The sequence below is a fragment of the Budorcas taxicolor genome, chromosome 5, assembly GCF_023091745.1.
Source record: "Budorcas taxicolor isolate Tak-1 chromosome 5, Takin1.1, whole genome shotgun sequence".
In the NCBI taxonomy this organism is placed as follows: domain Eukaryota; kingdom Metazoa; phylum Chordata; class Mammalia; order Artiodactyla; family Bovidae; genus Budorcas; species Budorcas taxicolor.
The window spans coordinates 30,575,342-30,593,389 of record NC_068914.1 but is presented as its reverse complement, the minus strand read 5'-3'; the positions used below and the strand labels follow the sequence as shown (position 1 = coordinate 30,593,389).

Here is an 18,048-nt window from a genome sequence, read left to right as displayed (position 1 = left end):
AAGTCATTAAGTTAAGGAACTTGACATGGAGTGATTACAGTGAGTTATCTCAGTGGACCCAATCTGATCACGTGAATCCTTAAAATCGGAACATCTCTCCTGCCCAAAGTGGTAACAGAGAACACCCTGTCCCCACGCTGGATCTATTCCTTTAGCTCTAAACCTTGTGCTCCGTCACCTGTGTTCAGCCATGCTTGCTCTGCACCTTTCGCGAAAGAATGTTGCCCACAGCCTGAAATATAACATGGTAGCCCATTCTCAAGGCTCTGACCTTTAAAGGTTTAACACTTTTCCATTCACACACAGAGAAAAAAGAGAATGACCTTTGTCCTGTTGTAGGTTTATAGGAACATTGTAATCAGACCTACACAGACAGCTGCAAGAACAAACAATTCTGGCACCAAATGGTTTGCAACAACCAACCACACCACCATGCCTCCTAGGTACAAACCTGTGACAAATTTATAGTCTTATGGTTCTGTAAGGACAGATGACCAACATGGGTCCCACTGGGATAAAATAAACATGTCAGCAGGCTTGCCTTCCTTTCAGACAAGAAGTCGGAATCTCAGTTGGGTAAGATGGTTCTTGGAATACAAGTCCACCATCCTCTCAGCCTGCTGGCTTTCTGAACAAAATCGCTATTTCTTGCCCTAACAACTCATCTCTTGATTTACTGGCCTGTTGTGAGATGAGGAGTAGGAGCTTGAACTCAGTCACAGTTAGAAGAAAACATGGAAGAATGCTCAGAGAGATGCAATGTTTCTTGCTTTGAAAATGGAAGAAGAGGTCACTTGCCAAGCAATGTGGGCAGCCTCTAGAAACGGGAAGAGGCAAGGAAATGGATTAGTTCTCCCCTAGAGTCTCCAGAAAGGAATGTAAGCCTGCTGACAATGTTTGTTTTATCCTAGTGGGATCCCATGTTGGCCATCTGTCCTTACGGAACCATAAGATTATAAATTTGTGTTGTTGTAAGCCACAGGTTTGTGGTCATTTGTTACAGTACCAACAGAAAACCAATATACATAAAGACAATCAAAATTTGGCAAAAACATTCACAGACCTCCCTGATGCTCATCCATAGACATTAGATAAAGACTCCATGCACTAGAAAGAGCTGAACAACATGATCTCAGAGCTGAAGGTAAAACTATTTCTCTTTGGCACACGTGAGAAGATCAATACTACCATATGACACAGTCAGCTTCAAAACTGCACCTCTACAAGGATGGATTCATTCTCTGGACACTAACTACCCTTATGAGTCTCACTTAAATCACATGTAAACCCCTGACAACTCCTTGCTGTAGACTGATCTTTCTTCTCTTTCTCAAACTATTTCTTATGCTAAGAACGTGCTCCTCCTCAACCTCCATCCCCAAGAAGATGGCATTTTACACCTGCTGAGATTTAGCCTGGCTTATTTCCTCACTTTGAGCCAGACTGAGCCCTGGAGTATCTTGTTACAGTACCATGTCTCTATCAAGATCTTACTGAGCATGATATGCCTGGACCCGGCCGTATGCTGCCTTAAAATGGAAGAGAAGGATATCAGGAAAGTGAGCTACCTGACTAAAAGTTGTTTTTAGCCTCAGATCTCATTTCACCAGTTCATCAAATTTCACAATCCCTGTAATATTTTCAGATTTTTTTTAAAGTTCCATTAGAATGATCCTGGGTGACGTCACCATGGTTGTGACAAATAACTCTGTAGTTTAAAGTTACCATACCAATCTAAATACTAAACCTAATATGCCAGACATAACTGGCTTCACAGCTCCTGATCTGCAACTTGACACCAGATCCTATGATTGTCAGCGCTGATGCATAGACAATTCTGGAATGCTGCTAGATGAGAAAGCAAAGTGGAACATGGAGGCTAGAAAGGAAAAAGAATAAAAGAACAACAAGATATTTGGGGTCCCAGGGAGATCTGCTGAAGTGTAGACGAAGACAGACCAGATCTGTTTCTGCAAGAAGCGGCCACTCTGTTGGGGAGACTATCTTGACTCAACAAGGAAGGCTGCCCAGTGACCAAAGTATCTGGCTCCTTTTTCTGACATGCAGAAGAGGTCAGGAACCTCCTAAAACATTACACAAACTTACGCGTATATGTGCATCTCTTATTTTCTGAAGAAAAGTGCCATAGACCTGAGAATCCAAATGAACTGTAACTCCCCATTCCCAAGTATAAGAGGGGCTAGCCTGTCTGTTTCCTCACAAGGACTTCTCTAATTCAACCCTCTTAGTTCTTACTAGTCATAAGTGAATAATCCCTACCATAGAATCCTATTATATTTCTGACTTGCCCTCTGATAGCAGCAATAATACCATTTACCCTTTCCACTGTAGATGGGATATAAAGTGGTCTTAATTTTACCAAACATCTGGCATCTTTGAGAATGTGAATTACTAACCTCGTTTTCCCCATCAGCCTCTGTGGAATATTCATCCCAAAGGGAACCATGCATTCCATACAAATATGAATGTGCATTTTGTTTGTTGTTTTCATTTTGTCTGTTGTGTGTTTTGTTGTGTCCTTTTTTACAGTTTTGAAATAGGCATAGGAATAGAGTTGGCCTTATTATTCCCGAGAAAGGCAGTCACTGGTCTAGTAGGATAAGACAGGGTCACTGTCTAAACTGGCTGTAAAACAGCTTTGCTATAATAAGGTTTCCACCAGGAGGGTGAGTATTCTGATCAGCAGAGAAACAACGGGACTGAGTCTCATCAAGTTCAAGTAAGAATAAACAGACAAGAGATGGCAACCAGCAAAGAAGGTGAGAAAAGATATCCAAGAATCCAACCAGATAATAGATCACCCTAATTTTAGGATCTCTATCAACCATCTGAGGCGCTATGATTCTAAATGTAGTATGCTGAATATTTAAAAACACAATTTCACTATATATAAAATAGATAACTAATAAGGACCTACTGTAGAACACAGGGAACTCTTCACAATTCTCTGTAATGACCTAAATGAGAAAAGAATCTAAAAAGAATGGAAATAGGCATACTAATTCACTTTGCTGTAGACCAGAAAATAAGACAACATTGTAAATTAACTATAGTCTGATAAAAATTAATTTTAAATAAAAGCACATTTCATAGTACAGCCAATCTTGTCTGTTGTTGATTCATTTAGACTCTGCTGCCTTAGAAAAAACTTTGAAAGGTCATGCCAGAAGCCCAGCCCTCCCTTTCTCCTGGGAGCTATGATTACACTGCACACAAGATCCTACAAAGACAGCTGACACAACTAGTGGTTGAATTCTTTCTTCTGTTTACTTCCAGAAGAGACTTTCCATAGACAGCTGCAAGGCCAGGTTCCCACTGAATGCCATGTCAAACTTGCTACTGTCAGCCTTCACCCATGTTCTTGCCCTGGACCCAGGAGTTGTCTCCTGCAGGTCTAGGAGACCAGAGAGGCCAGCCCAGGGCCACTTCGGGGCTTAGAGACATCACCTGGATCAGCAAAGAAGCCACACCTGCTATGCTGCAATCAGACATTTGTAGGTTCAAATTCTGACTCAGCCTTTTTCACTTGTACAATATCAGGCAAGTGCCTCAATGTCTCAGCCTCAGGGTCCTTCTCCATAAAATGAGGCTAAGAGTAGCCACTTTCTGGGGAAGGCTGCTGCTGCTGCTGCTGCTGCTAAGTCGCATCAGGGAAGGGATGAGAGCTAAATGACAGAATATATGAGAAGCAATTGGCTTGATGCCTACACTATTATTACTAATTACCATGATCACAGAAGAAAAGCTAATCATCTCTAGCATGGAATGAAAGAGGACAAGATGATATCAGCATTTCTCTTTCTCAGGGCAGGAAGGTCTCTACTCTTCTCTGAGCCTTAAGGTTGATTATCTTCTGACTGAAGGGAGAGAAAGTAGGTTGTTTATATTTCTCTTAGACTCAATGATTCTCCTTCTAGCCCCCATTAAAGAGCTTCTCTGACTTCAAAGTGATGCCAATGAGTGTGAGAAAGCCTTGCCTCTTGTATGGGGGTAACAAGCACAGGTGCTACTGGTCTGGGAGAGGAACCCCAGGCCCACTGCAACTTGTGACAACAAAGGGCCCACCTTGGTTGAACTCGCACAGTTTCTTGGCACCTGGAGGTGGGGGTGTGTGCCCTCTCCTGAGTTGGTGTTCCCGGTCTCCCTTGACACTCCGACTGGCTGGACACCACATGCTCTGTCTCCTGCAAGAGAAACAGGAAAGGGAGATGAACCGTCAGCAGCCAACAGTTCCACAGTGTTCTCCGGTGGGGGCTGGGTCACAGAGCAGAGCAGCAAGCCGTAGAAAACACACACCACTGACGACTGTGGGGAAGAGGGCTGATGAGTAATTCAAAAGTGAAAAAGTCTCTTTCTATCTGGCAGTTGCTGCCGGGTTACAAAATAAAGAGGAGGTTTTCCTGATGGTCCAGTGGTTAAGACTCTGCACTTCCAAGGCAGGGGGTGCAGGTTCAACCTTGATCAGGGAACTGAGATCCCACATGTGGTGCAACCAAAAAAATTCCAGATACAGAATAAGGAGAAAGTAATAATAAAAACCTAAATTTTACAAACATTAAACATATTATAGAGCTTCCCTAGAGGCTCAGTGGTAAAGAATCCACCTGCCAATGTAGGAGACATGAGTTTGATCCCTGATCTGGTAGGATTCCACACGCCACAGAGCAACTAAGCTGATGCGCCACAGCTGAGGCGGCATTCTAGAGCCCAGGAGCTGCAACTGCTGAGCCCGTGTGAGGCAATTACTGAAGCCCAGGCTCTGCAGTAAGAGAGGCCACCAAAATGAGAAGGCTGTGCACCACTAGAGTGTAGCCCCCAGTCACCATAAACAGAGAAAAGCCCACTCGGCAACAAACACCCAGCACAGCCCAAAATAAAACTATGAAAAAGTTATACAAGAGTATTTAATGAACAAATAGACTTGAAAAAGTAACCTCCAGAATATTTACAGCATAGGCTCAATTTTGCCAAATCAAATATATGTATAAATGTACACACACAAATACAAAATTGAGACCAAGTGAACCAAAATCTTAACAATGACTAACATTAAGATGTCATTTTTTTTTTCTTTTGGGTGCTCGTCTACCTTCATTAAAATAATGATACATTATTCCTATAATAAGAAAGAAATTTAAGTGAATCTAAAACTAAGGGACAAATAATTTTTATAAATTCCAAATCCTAAGTATGCTTAGTATCCCCCTCCTCCCCACTCTCTCTCTCTCTCACACACACACACACATATACACACATACACACACACCTGTCTATACTGCACCCAAAGAAATCACTAGATTGGCCCCATCATCCTATGATGAACTCTACTAATTAATTTAGGAAATCTAACAGAAGTCAAGTCTAGAGAGTATCATAAACATTCCCAAGTTAAAATGAATCTGTATTCAATACAAAGACACACATCCGCAAAATGAAAGACTTATATACATTCAGCAATTGAAACACTATAGTGTTTGAGCCATGCCAAACCTCTGACAAACTTGCTTTAGGATAAAATAGCTCTTCTTTACATGAAAAATGAAATACGAAAACCAAAATCAGTAAGAAATTCAGCAAATGCAGATGGCTACTGTTATCCAGTCAAAATATTCATGTGACACAGTGAATCAGGCTCTGACTGTGCAGTATATTGTGGTGACAATACAGACAAGTTCCTCTCTTATGGGTACAGGTTGAAGTCAGTGTAAGTGCCAGTTTGTGAGGCATCTCAGAAAGCATTTTTCTAAAATACGAGAATAGTTTGGCAGGGCTATTTGCCAAGTAGTCATCAGAAACTTCTAAAGCAAAACCATAGGAATGCTTTCCTATAAGAGGGGTAAAATGGGAAGTAGGAGCAGAGCTGAGAAAAAAATGAATTAGAAACACCAAGATCCTTTCTTTAGTTTCAGTTTTCGAAGCGTCCAGCAGTCAGACACACCACATGAAAGGTTGCCATTAGTGTCTGACATTTCCTTAGACATAGTAGCTGCTTGCAAAAAATTCTACAGCTACTTGAATACTGGTCAAGTTTCCCCAAACAATGGTTTTCAAGTGAGATAGCTCTGCTTGCATGTATGTGAGGTATGTGTCCTTAGACCAATTACATCCATTATCTGGACCTTGGTTTCCTTATCTGTACAATGGAGATAATATTCCAAGCTCATGAGGGTATTGAACAAGATGCTCTTTTACTGCTTGCCAGCTGGAGGCATACCATGGAATGGGAGCTACTCATGATGATAATTAGAATCCTTTTATAAAAATTGCTCCCAAGCTCAATATTCTGCAACTAGTGTTAAGAAAATACCTGGAGACTTAGTCCAAATGAGCTCAGTGAAAGCAAACTACTTTTGTGTTGGGATGCACGTTTCAGGTTTCTATACTAATAATATTATTTTAAACACTGCATTTAGAAACCACCCTACTTGGAGACCTAATGACAAGGCCCTTCTAATTTCTAAACAATTTAAAACAGGAATTTCAATTTTATTAAAATTTAACCCTTTTAAGAAACAGTAAGTTTTGGTTTTTGTTTTTCCCAAAGAGAGTATTTTATCTCATCCTTTGAACTCACAAAGGCCAAAAAGGGTTTCAGGCCACACATTGCAGGACTCCTATGGATTTTACAAGGAAAAGCAAGAATAAATAAATGGGAATACGTCAAAACTAAAAAGCTTTTGTACAGCAAAGAAAGCAATCAATAAAACCAAAAGGCAGCCTACTGAACAGGAAAAGATAATTGCAAATCATGTATCTGATAAGAGGCTAATATCCAAAATATACAAAGAATCCACACAACTCATAACATACAGAAATCTGATTAAGAAATGGGAAGAGGGCCCGAGTAGATACTTCTCATCAAGGAAGACATACAGATGGTCAACAGACACAGAAAAGAGCTCAACAGCACTCATCATCAGGGAAATGAAAATCAAAACCACAGTGAGAGATCATCTCACACCTATCAGAATGTCTTTCTGATAATAATCAACAAATACTTATTGGTGAGGATATTGAGAAGAGGAAACCTTCATGCACTGTTGGTGCGAATGCAAACTGGGACAGCCACTATGGAAAACAGCATGGAGTTTTCTCAAAAAATTAAAAACAGAACTACCATATGACCCAGTGATTTCACATCTGGGTATTTATCCATAGAAAACAAAAATACTAATTGAAAAGATATATGCACCCTTGTGGGCTTTCCAGGTGGTACCAGTAGAAAACAACCCACCTGACAAAGCAGGAGATATAAGAAATGTGGGCTTGATCCCTGGGTCAGGAAGATCCTCTGGAGGAGGGCATGGCAACCCACTCCAGTATTTTTGCCTGAAGAATCCCGTGGACAGAGGAGCCTGGTGGGCCATAGTCCGCAGGGTGGCAAAGAGTCAGACATGACTGAAGTTACTTAGCCTGCACACACACACACACGCACCCTTATGATCACTGCAGCAAACAGCCAACATGCAAAAACAATCTTTGTCCATCAGTAGAAGAACGGAGGGGAAAAAGAGAATAGTATAAACACATACAGACTCACTGAATATATTACTCAGTCATAAGAAAAGAATGAAATCTTGCCATCTGCAACAACTTGGGTGAACCAAGAGGGCATTATGCTAAGTCAGAAAGAGAAAGACAAACACCATATGATTTCACTAATATATGGAATCTAGAAACCAAACAAACAAGCAAAACAAAACAGAAACATTCATGTGGATGCAGAGAATAAACTGATGTTCACCAAAGGGAAGGTGGGCAGGGGACTGTGCAATACAAGTGAAGGGGATTTAAGAGGTATTAACTTCCAGTAATAAGTCATAGGCATGCACTTCATAGGGAATATAGTCAACAGTACTGCAACATTTTTGTATAGTGACAGATGGTTACTAGACATATCGTGATGATCAGTGTGTTATGCATACAAATGTTGAACTACTATATTGCACGCCTGAAAAATAATACAACATTGAATGTCAGCTATAGTGAAAGTGAAAAGTGAAGTTGCTCAGTCGTGTCCAACTCTTTGCAACCCCATGGAGCCCTACCAGGCTCCTCTGTCCATGGGATTTCCTAGGCAAGAGTACTGGAGTGGGTTGCCATTTCCTTCTCCAGGGGATCTTCCTGACCCCGGGATCAAACCCAGGTCTCCCACATTACAGGCAGACGCTTTAGCCTCTGAGCCACCAGGGGAAAAAAGCGATCATCTACTACATACCAAGGATGCTGATAGTTAAGAGGGTTATATAAAAGTGAATGAGACCTCTTTGCCCCCAAAGAACTACAGAATCTGTTTTTGACAAAGACTAAAGCATGAGATGGCAGACACTAACTTGCCTACTTCTGTGTTAATGTGCTTGTCAAACAGGAGGTACAAACTGACCAATGGGAACAAGGCAAGTAGAAGCCAAGAACTTCTCCTCCAGGTTAATCTTCAAACCACCTAGTTAGGCAGAGTCTGGATGGGCATCTGTAAGAGGAGTCATCCTATATCTTTTCCTGCTCCCAACCACCTTCTTCTACCCTTTGACTTCACCTCCTGCAAGTCCCAAGCCCAGCCTCAGTAAAGGTATTTCTGGGTTTTGTTTTCTGCTATATGCAGGAACAAACTGTCTAAGCTCTGAGACACTTCATGAGAAAGATATTACATAATAAAACATTATTTTGGTTATATTCTGACCCATGAGCAGAGGCTAGAATAGTATACAAAATGACAAGAGAGAAGTTATCTATTAATTAGGTTGAGAGGCTCAAAGCCCCAGCTGAAGTGTTTACAATAGCCAGGACATGGAAACAACCTAGATGTCCATCGGCAGACAAATGGGTAAGAGAGCTGTGGTACATATCCACAATGGAGTATTACTCAGCCATTAAAAAGAATGCATTTGAATCAGTTCTAATGAGGTGGACGAAACTGAAGCCTATTATACAGAGTGAAGTAAGCCAGAAAGAAAAACACCAATACAGTATATTAACACATATATATAGAAAATTTAGGAAGATGGTAACGATGACCTATATGAGAGACAGCAAAAGACACAAAGATGTAAAGAACAGACTTTTGGACTCTGTAGGAGAAGGCAAGGGTGGGATGATTTGAGAGAATAGCATTGAAACATGTATATTATCATATATGAAATAGATTGCCAGTCCAGGTCCGATGCATGAGACAGGGTGCTCAGGGCCGGTGCACTGGAATGAACCTGAGGGATGGGATGGGAGGGAGGTGGGAGGGAGGGTCAGGATGGGGAACACATGTACACCCATGGCTGATTCATGTGAATGTATGGCAAAAAACACTACAATATTGTAAAGTAATTAGCCTCCAATTAAATAAATAAATAAAACCCCAGCTGAATTGTAAAAAAACCAGACACCCTTAAGCAGAAATGGTGAAATATGATATTTCACCTTCGCTGGGATTTTAGAGTTCAGCTGGATCATAAAGAACTTGAGAGAGTCTATCTTTAATCCAATGGCATGGCCACTGTTTCAGGTCCCTCCAAGTTCCCTAATTTGTACAAATCCATGACCCAGACGGGGAAGGCAATGGCACCCCACTCCAGTACTCTTGCCTGGAAAATCCAATGGATGGAGGAGCCTGGTGGGCTGCGTTCCATGGGGTTGCTAAGAATTGGACATGACTGAGTTCACTTTCACTTTTCACTTTCATGCATTGGAGAAGGAAATGGCAACCCACTCCAGTGTTCTTGCCTGGAGAATCCCAGGGACAGGGGAGCCTGGTGGGCTGCCATCTATGGGGTCGCACAGAGTCAGATACGACCGAAGCGACTTAGCAGCAGCAGCAGCAGCAGCAGCAGCAGCAGCAGCAGCAGCAGCAGCAGCCATGACCCAGAATAATTTTCCATCCTTATTCCAGTTTTTGCCCATCTGCTCTAGTTTGCCAAGTCAGAATACTACCCTTAACCCGCAAAGACATATGCATCCTCTAAATCTTAAAAGATATGGTGAGTCAAAATAGTCATTTTTCAGTCTTCTCACAGTTGAGGTTTTACCTGTAACCATTCTATTCCATAATTGATTAAAACTGTTATTTTCTCCAATTGCAGGCTTAATTTTTAAATTAAATGGTTTTATAACTAATCACTCCGTTGCTAATAAAAATGTCTTAAATTCATGGCATCGTGTTTTAAGATACCTCCACAGTTCAGAAGGACACATATTTTCAGCTTTTAAAACAAATAAGGAAAGTGTTATCAATATACCCTCTCCTATATGACCCTAAAGTTCCTGTTACCTTAAACTTGCACAGTTCTGTGAAAGTGACTTATAGTCCATCTGAATAATTTGGAGTTTTAAAGATTTTTAGCCCTGATTAAAAGAACTATTTGCTATTATCACATTCATTTCATAACTGGGGGAAAGGAAGCCCTGGAAGAGATGATTTAAATTTCTTTTAAAAAACTGTCTGATTATTACTTAATGTTCTGATCCTTTAATAAAGAGGGAACTTACATATTTCCTCTATCTTACCACTTCCATTTTTAAAATAATTTCTAGGATTTTCCTAGTGATCCAGTGGTTAAAAATCCACCTTCCAAAGCAGGGGACACGTGTTGGATCCCTAGTCAGGGAATGAAGAGCCCACATGCCACAGGGCAACTAAGTTAGACTAATCAAGAGAAGACAAGACAGATGATTTACCTAGGACGGAAAGACTGTCTTTTATGCAAGAGACGACTTCCTGAAGATTTTGCAAAATCTAACTGAGATTTATATTTTAAGACCAGTCCCATAACAGAAGGTTTTAGGTATTTCTGTTCACCAGCTGAAGTGGAAATATTTCAATAAAATAAACACAGCTTATAATTCAATAGATCCAAACAGCTTTAAATAATGCACATCTTGATAAATCCGGGGGGAGAATTAAATTATTTCAAATTTTTTACATTGAGTGACTTAATATTTTATACTCAATACTTTAATTCAAATTGCCTAAAATAGGACCATACTGTACCACAGCAATATCCAACCTTTTTGGCACTAGGGACCAGTTTTATGGAAGACAATCTTTCCACGGACCAGGGTGAGTGGGGGGTGGGTGGTTTTTGGGGATTGATTCCCATAGGGAGTATACAACCTAGACCCCTAGCATGCACAGTTCACAATAGGGTTCACATTCCGATGAGAATCTAAGGCCACTATTGATCTGATAGAAGGCAGAGCTTAGGCAACAGTGTGAGCAATGGGGAGCAGATGTAAATACAGGCGAAGTTTTGCTCACTTGCCTGCCACTCACTTCCTGCCGGGCAGATCTGTTTCTAACAGGTCAAGGACCAGTACCAGTCCATGGCCCGGGGTTCAGTATCCCTGCTGTACCCAAGCTAAAGAACCCAGAGCCTAATTTCAATCTCCTAATTCAAAATTTGGAGTTCTTTCCATTCTGTTTCAACATTTCAAGTTTACTATTGTCAAATGACAAACAATTTAGCAACCAATCTGATGTCCTTTCCTCAAGAGGAAACAATCCATAGGCTGGGGGAGCACAGCACCTATGAAACAGGAGAGCATTCTTCCCGAGTGACTTTAGGCAAGAGTGAGTATCTAGGCAAGAGCTAACAAAGAAACAGCGCATGACTAGCTAAGAGGATGGGAATTTCCTTATAAGGCCAGCAAGGCCTATCTTCTAGTGTAAGGAAAGCCACCTAAAGATGATTTGAAGGACTGTAACTGATGTGTGCTTCCACAACAATCAATTCCAGTAAATACAGGCTGACAGGTATTCTACTGGAAGTCCTGGCCAGAGCCATTAGGCAAGAAAAAGAAAGACATCTAAATTGGGAAGGAAGAAGTAAAGCTGTCACCATGCAGATGACATGACATGATTCAGAGGAAACACTGAAGACTCTACAAAAAATAGAACAAACAGATTCAGTAAAAGCGCAGGATGCAAAATCAATACGCAAAAACCTTTTGTCTTTCTACACACTAATAAACTATCAGAAAGAGAAATAAAGAAAACAACCCCACTTACAATGACATCAAAAAACAAAATAACTAGGAATAAATTTGACCAAGATGGTGAAAGACCTATATCTAGAAAAGGTATTGATGAAATAAATCGAAACAGACACATGTCAATGGAAAAGATATTCCATGCTCACGTATTAGAAGAATTAGTAGTGTCAAAATGTCCACATTACCCAAAGCAATCTATAAATTCAATGCAATTCCTGTCAAAATTTCAATGGCACTTTTTACACAACTAGAATAAATAATTCTAAAATTACTATGGAACCACGAAAGACACCAAACAGTCCAAGTAACTTTGAGAAAGAAGAACAAGCCTGGAAATATCATGTTACCTGATTGCAAACTATATTACAAATTTTTACTAATTGAAACAGTATTGTATTGGCATAAAAATAGACATATAGATCAATGGAATACAACAGAACCCAGAAATAAACCTATGCATATATAGTCAATTAAGTTATAACAAAGGAGACAATAGTGTACAATTGGGAAAGGACAGCCTCCTCAATAAATGGTATTGAGAAAACTGGACAGCCATATGCAAAAGGATGAAATTGGACCACTATCTCACACCATATACAAAAATTAACTCAAAATTAATTAAAGACTTGAATGTAAAACCAGAAACCATCAAACTCCTAGGGAAAAAAAACATATATGGTAAGCTCCTTGACATCACTCTTAGGGATATATTTTTGGATCTGACTCCAAAGACAACTGCAACAAAAGCAAAAATAATCAAATGACAAACTCAAAAGCTGCACAGCAAAGGAAACTGACAAAGAGCAAGCTACTGAATGAGAGGGAATATTTGCAAATCATAAATATAACAAGGGACTAATATCCAAAATAAAAAGAATTCATATAACTCAAAAACAGCAACAACAAAAACTCCAAACAATCCAATTTAAAAACAACAGAGATCTGGAAAGACATCATCCCAAGGAAGACATAATCATGGCCAACAACCACATGAAAAGATGTTCATCATCACTAAGCTCAGGAAATGCAAATCAAAACCATACTGAGATATCTCACACCCATCAGAACAGCTATTATAAAAGAGACAATAAATAACAAGTGTTGGCAAGGACGTGGGGAAAAGGGAACCATTGTGTACTACTGGTGGGAGTGTAAACTGGTGCAGCCACTATGGAAAACAGTATGGAGGTTACTCACAACACTAAAGATAGAAATATTCAATGACCTGGCAATTCTACTCCTGGGTATTTATTCTGAGGGAAAAAAAATACTAATTTGAAAAGATGTATGTACCCCACTGTACACAGCAGCATTAGTTACACTAGCCAAGATATGGAAGCAACCTAAGGACACACTGACAGACGAATGGATAAAGAAGATGTAGCGGAGAATCCCAGGGGCGGGGGAGCCTGGTGGGCTGCCGTCTATGGGGTCACAGAGTTGGACACGACTGAAGCGACTTAGCAGCAGCAGCATGTGTGTACACACACACACACACACACACACACACGCACACACACACACACAGACACACACAGAGGAATACTGTTCCTCTATAAGCAAGAATGAAATCTTGCTATTGACAACAACAGGGATGGACCTTGAGGATACTATGCTAAGTCAGATGAATCAGGCAAAGACAAATACTGTATGGAAGAAAGTGAAAGTGAAAATTGCTCAGTTGTGTCCAACTCTTTGCGACCCCATGGCTACAGTCCATGGAATTCTCCAGGCCAGAATACTGGAGTGGGTAGCCTTTCCCTTCTCCAAGGGATCTTCCCAACCAAGGGATCAAACCCAGGTCTCCCTCATTGCAGGTGGATTCTTTACCAGCTGAGCCACAAGGGAAGCCCAATAATACCAGAATGGGTAGCCTATCCCTCCTCCAGAGGATCTTCTCGACCCAGGAATCGAATCAGGGTCTGCTGCATAAAATCATCGAACACTGTATGATTTTACTTTATATGTGGAATCTAAAAACGAATGAACAAACAAAACTCATAGACACAAAGAACAGATCAATGGTTATCAGAGGGGAAAGGGGTTGGAGACGGGCAAAAATGGTGAAGTTGTATGGTGATGGGTGGAAAACGACTTACATAACAATCACTTTTGTAGTATATGCCAAAATCGAATTATTATGTTATACTCTGAGACTACTGTGTTATGTACCAAATTTACCTCCACTGAAAAAAAGATTTATTTATAGTGCAGGATGCCTTGATGGTTTTTAGTAGTCTGACTTGTGCCTACTTAGATTTTGATGTGCTGTTGGTCAAAAATCTCTGAATTTCTTCTCTTATTGCCCCAAGTTCACCCATGGTTTATGCTATAAAGGCTTACCTGGTAGTTTTGTGAGTCCCCTAATGGCTGCCATCTTGCTTCACTTAGATTGAAGAGTATCTATTATTTTCCCTTGAAATAATCCTCTCTAATTCAAGAGGATTTACCTGCTTCTAGCTGCCTGTGCACACAATTCCTGAAACCTTAAGTCTCACCCTGAAAACCTAGAGTCTCTCACAATTCAATTATCTGCCTGCAAGAATTAGGTCAAATGAACTCAAAGAGCTCAGAATGCAAAAGCAGCAGAATTCCACTGGAAGCAGAGTGGCCCAAGGGCCAGCAAACCAAGAGCGCTCTGGTGGAAACTTCATCTGCATCTAGGAACTGATTCTGCAATCTTCAGCACCTGTCTTCAGATCCCATCTTGTCACCAATATTCAATGACAAAACTAAAATAACTCAGTAACGAGTGTGATATATTTTATCCAACGGAATACAGCCTCTGAATTGGGAGAGTAAAGGGCCTCATGAGCAGTGGAACACTCTTTCCACAGGATTCTGGGCAAGCAAGAGTTTTATAAAGTGTTTGAAATGGCAACGGGGAGGGAGAGCATGATGGGTTAGGAGGACAGGAATTCCTTATAAGATTGGTGGGTCATATTTTCAAGGGTAAGATAATAGTAAAGCTGAGTTAGAGGCCTGTGATTGGTTTGTGCTGTTTCCTTGACAACTGTTTGCTGTAAGTGTAGGCTGACTTAGGTTTAGATTTGTGAAGAGGCTGGGCGTCTGGAAAGGCTCCAATCTATGGGCCCCGTTAGACAAAGTAACATTATCACTGTAGACCCAAGACATAGCCCATGCAAATCAGCATGAACACAGTTACATTCAACAGGTGTAAAGTCAAGAGAGCAAACAAAAGGGTATCAGAGAGAGTCACCAGGCATTTGGGTCCTCAGCGGTGTTTATTTTTGCTCCTCTGAAGCATGTGGATAAAGAAGACAGGACTCCAAAGTGAGAGAGATTCACAAAGACCAGAAGGTCCTCCTTTAATGAGCTTAAAAGTGGCTGGATTAACCAGCTGCAAGAGAGGCAAGATGAGCACCCTTGGGTGTCCTGCAGGCCCCAAATCCAAGCGTCTCACTCCAGAGCTCCATGCCTGCTCCTATCCCACTGAGGAATCAGGCCTTGTCCAAGCCTCCAACTCACTCAAACCAACTGCAACATGTCACTGAGTCTACAGAAGACCTCAAACGGGACGAAGCTCGGAGGAAAGCAGAGGGCATACCCTGGCCCTCGTCACCCTGCTTTGTTCCCTAGCAGCACAGGATCTCAAACTGCCACAGCTAGGCCCTAAAAACTGCTTACATGACCTCGGAACCAGCCTGACCCCTCAAGGCATTTGAAGCTTCTGACTTGACCATTAAAACTCCTAGAATTCAGGAACAGGCCACCTCTTCAGCATTACGGACTTCCTGGGTTTCTGACTCCAGCTGATCCTTGAACAATGCAGGAGTTAGGGGTGCCTGAGTACACACTCCCCGTCAAAATCTGCATATTCTCATCTCTGCCTCAAAAACCAAGGAATAGATGAGTGACTCACTCGCAAGCAAGAAGCTGAAACCACCTGGATGGAAACAGGACTTGAGCCCTTCTGATTCCACATGTTGTGATCTCTAGTCAACACAAACTTTTCCCCACACTTAGTTCATTTAAAGATTTGTAAAATGAAAATACAGGTACCATAATTTTTCTTTAAATCTGCATATAAGTGGCCTCCCACAGCTCCAATACATGTTAACCAAGGGTCACCTACACATTCACTTTTTGTTCCAATATGTGGCTTCTATCAGGTGCCACATTCTGTGTTCTCCCTAATTGTTGCCCTCAGGGAGCTCTCAGTCTGGTGGTGGCAATGGTGGTGTTGGTGGCCACACACAGGCTATTGCAGTACGAGCAATGCTACACTAGGATAAAGGTATGTGTGAAATGCTCTGGGAACACGTAGAAAGGAAAGCAGACCCAATTCATGGGAGAAGCATCACTGAAGTGGTCTAAGAATGAAGCAGAGACGGGGAGACAGAATGTACCAAGGCAAACAGGTGTCAGTGAGGGACTGGCATGTTCGAGGAACTCAGGGCCATTGGCTATGTTTGGGTGGGAGTCAAATGTAAGTGGGGAGGTGACCAACAAGGTGAGCAGGGCACAGGAAGAGGCCAGATCATATGAGCCCTACGAGAGTTTGGATTTATTCTGAAGTCAATGGTCAGTTCAGTTCAGTTCAGTTGCTCAGTCGTGTCCGACTCTTTGCGACCCCATGAATCGCAGCACACCAGGCCTCCCTGTCCATCACCAACTCCCGCAGTTCACTCAGACTCGCATCCATTGAGTCAGTGATGCCATCCAGCCATCTCATCCTCTGTCGTCCCCTTCTTCTCCTGCCCCTAATCCCTCCCAGCATCAAAGTCTTCTCCAATGAGTCAACTCTTCACATGAGGTGGCCAAAGTACTGGAGTTTCAGCTTTAGCATCATTCCTTCCAAAGAAATCCCAGGGTTGATCTCTTCAGAATGGACTGATTGGATCTCCTTGTAGTCCAAGGGACTCTCAAGAGTCTTCTACAACACCACAGTTCAAAAGCATCAATTCTTCGGTGCTCAGCCTTCACAGTCCAATTCTCACATCCATACATGACTACTGGAAAAAGCATACCCTTGACTAGATGGACCTTAGTCGGCAAAGTAATGTATCTGCTTTTGAATGTGCTATCTAGGTTGGTCATAACTTTTCTTCCAAGGAGTAAGCGTCTTTTAATTTCATGAAAGTCAATGGTAAGTCACTGAAAATTGTAAGTAAGACCTGTTTAGATTTGCACTGGACAAAAACCATCTGGGGCCTGTCAGGCAAGTCGATTAGAAGGTAAGGAGAGACAGTGAAAGAAAGGAGGACAGCTGGATAATCAGGTTACCCCAAATTAGACATGACTGTCACTCGGCATTACAGAGGTGGCAGTCAGAATGAAGAAAGGTTGATTGGTTTAAAAAATATTAAACAGGTGACTGACAGGATGTAGGTGAATGAGAAAGAGAAGGGACTGAAAATGATGTCAAATCTTGAGCTTGGAAAAATGGGATGACTAATACTTCTGCTCCCTGAGATGGAGGCAGGGAGAGAAAGAATATTATGGAAAAGTTAGGCGTCGTGTCCGGGTAGCATCAAGGTGGCAATGATAAATATATGGGCTGGGGTCCTAGAGGCATATCAGGGCCAGAAATAAATATTTGGAAATAGGCATTAAGGTGACTAAAACTATAAGCGGTATAATTCCATTCAATATGTGAAGGGAGAGAAGAAAAAACCTGGAAGAGAACCTTGAGAAACACCAGCATTTATGGGACTGATGATATATCCTTAAATTAAAAATTAGGCTGCCAAACAGTGCATACAATAAGAGCCCATGGGAGGGACTGCCCTAAGTGGTCTCATGGTTAGGATTCTGCACTTTCACTGCTGAGGGCACAGGTTTAATCTCTGGTCAGGGAACCAACCAAACTGATCACATGATCACCAAACTGACAAAACGTGGTCCACTGGAGAAGGGAATGGCAAACCACTTCAGTATTCTTGCCTTGAGAACCCTATGAACAGTACGAAAAGGAAAAAACATAGGACACTGAAAGATGAATGCCCCAGGTCAGCAGGTGCCCAATATGCTACTGGAGATCAGTGGAGAAATGACTCCAGAAAGAATAGAGAGAGCCAAAGCAAA

At 41.5% G+C, this 18,048-nt stretch overlaps 1 protein-coding gene across 3 annotated transcripts in view; it reads right to left on the bottom strand.

Annotated features, from left to right (window-relative positions):
• FAM13C (family with sequence similarity 13 member C) overlaps positions 1 to 18,048 on the bottom strand; it is a 153,801-nt gene that overhangs the window by 89,356 nt on the left and 46,397 nt on the right. For all 3 annotated transcript variants that reach the window (XM_052639918.1, XM_052639919.1, XM_052639920.1), the window contains exon 4: positions 4,087 to 4,205. In XM_052639918.1, coding sequence (XP_052495878.1) covers positions 4,087 to 4,205 — 119 coding nt within the window. The remainder of the gene's footprint in view (positions 1 to 4,086; positions 4,206 to 18,048) is intronic.